Below are 2,266 nucleotides of genomic sequence, written 5' to 3'. Positions count from 1 at the left end.
GATCATTTAGTGGCCCCCAGCCACTGCGCCCCTGTGTAGCGGTGCAAAATGATGTCACTGATAGATCTGGATGATGATCAGCGATGGGTACCCACTCACGTCAATGTCACCGTGCTTCGCGCCAGAGGGCTGCGAACCAAGGGCAAGCACGGAAGCCGCTACCTCTACACCATCATCCAGGTGGGGAAGGAGAAGTACACCACTGGGCTGGTGGAGAAGGCGGAGGTGCCTGCTTGGAACGAGGAGTGCTGCTTCGAGCTGCTCCCCGGGATCCTGGAGGACGGCGCACGATGCGCCTACCCCCCGGGGAGCGGGGACCTGGTCCTCACGGTCATGCACCGGGTGCTTATCGGATTGGACGTGTTTCTCGGCCAAACCATCATTCCTCTTGATAAAATATTTCAAGACGGAGTGTGTCCAAGAGAGGAGTAGGTTGTGTTTGAATTTTTATTTACCGTGCATGAGAAACCGTGTCTGTATGACCTGTCACATTTAAGATAGAAGAGTATGTGTGATGTGTCATGGTTTAATGTCAGATTAGAACAAGGATAGGTGATTTATTCAATTTCAGGAGAATAACACACAGCTTTTCTGTATTCAACAGATTCTGAATTCATTCAGTGTTTTGGGGTTAGTTTTCTACACTCACACTTTCCACCTCATGCAGCTGTCCCTGCTTTGGCATTGCACTATAATTATCAACCATGTTCTTCATGTACAACTAAAATACAGCTTCACTGATGTACAGACGTTTTACAGGATGACACATGGTAAAGAAAAGTGCCAGTGATTGAATTCTAAATGTATAAAAGTCCAATTCAGTCGTGGCCCTTTGGATTGATATCCTAACCAAGCAGACCTTCCCACAGTGCACTGCAAATCTACAATATGAGATGCAGGTTCCACTGTGGAACAATTAATGATTTTATCCAGAAAGAATTCATCTTTGTGCACAATGCACAGCCCCCCAGCTATGCAGGTACATTTTGCATTTTCACCATTCATATACTATGATACGTAACTCATGCTTAATGGTAGCTAATATTTCTGGCACAGAGTAATGTGTATTTTAAGCTCTACAAACTCATAGAATATGAATGAATTTCCTTAAACAGCTTCTAGCATTCTTTACCTTCAGTTATGCCTCTTGCAGCCATATTATCCCAAAAACATCCTCTCTCACTATGCTCCTGTATCCAGCCACAGTGAGACAGAAACCCACACTTGCTATCCTTGCTCAGATATAAATAGTACAGGGACATGATCTCTGCCACCAGTGGCCCTTTATATTCAGATTTCAAAACTGCAGGGAGCTAGAAAAATGACAGAAATGTTAATCATGCACAGTCAGAAATCACCAGCAAAGCTTGCAGTAAATGCCCTTACTGTAACGAATGGCAAGACAGTTCTCTAGAGTGACTGTGTGTCTGTGTTAACTGTTTGAAAGTGTGTAGTTTAGTCTTTACTGTGTGGTTTAAGTAACATTATTTATGCATATACTATTCTGTTAGATCTTACTATGATTATTACAAGGGAATGAATGCCAGTTCAGTTAAAAGACCATTACTAGTCTTCTTTCTTGTACATACAAGACATGCATCTCTGCTTATATGTCACACAGGTGAAGGGGTGACAGGTGTGTCGGAGGGCTGCTCGACTTGAGCAACACAAAAAAAAACCGTCCACTTTCTCACTTTCTATTGGAGTTTTTCAACTTTTATCCAAGAGTAATAATTTTGTTATTAGTTATTGTTATTATTTACAACAGTATTCCACCGATTCACACATTTATTTTATTTTGTATAATCCGAATAATTTTATTTATGATTTTGTTATAACAGCAGTAACTTCAGATTCAGATAAATTACAACCTTCTCATAGTCAGGTGGACAACAAACTTCAACACAGAGTTCAAAGAAGTAATTACAACATATTCAATGTTTTATGTAGCACACTATGACTTTTTATATTCACAGAAGTGTTGTGTTAAACTGAGGATTCCTAGATTTAGCTGAGCTACATAGATTGTTTTGATGAATGTTTTGCAGCGTATCTGGCTTTAGCTCATATCTAATTAGCCTTATTTAGGGTCTTTGAGGAGCTCAGTTGTGCCACAGGTGATGCAACAGGACTCACTAATAATATGTAAAACATTTCCACCATCAGCACTGAAGAGCAGAGTAAAGCAGTAGGACACATCTGGCTTTAATTGTGGCTTCTCCGCCTTCTCTCTCCTGGCTCTACGCTCAGTGAAACTCACTCTGGA

At 41.4% G+C, this 2,266-nt stretch overlaps 1 protein-coding gene across 2 annotated transcripts in view; it reads left to right on the top strand.

Moving 5' to 3' along the window:
* The window catches only part of rab11fip5b (RAB11 family interacting protein 5b (class I)), a 12,289-nt gene that overhangs the window by 810 nt on the left and 9,213 nt on the right, over positions 1 to 2,266 (top strand). For both annotated transcript variants that reach the window (XM_020620654.1, XM_020620655.1), the window contains exon 2: positions 1 to 428. In XM_020620654.1, coding sequence (XP_020476310.1) covers positions 49 to 428 — 380 coding nt within the window. In that variant the 5' untranslated portion in view covers positions 1 to 48. The remainder of the gene's footprint in view (positions 429 to 2,266) is intronic.

Source organism: Monopterus albus, unplaced genomic scaffold (assembly GCF_001952655.1).
Source record: "Monopterus albus unplaced genomic scaffold, M_albus_1.0 scaffold244.1, whole genome shotgun sequence".
NCBI lineage: Eukaryota > Metazoa > Chordata > Actinopteri > Synbranchiformes > Synbranchidae > Monopterus > Monopterus albus.
Note: the sequence above shows the minus strand (reverse complement) of the source record. Positions and strands in the feature narration are given on the sequence as shown.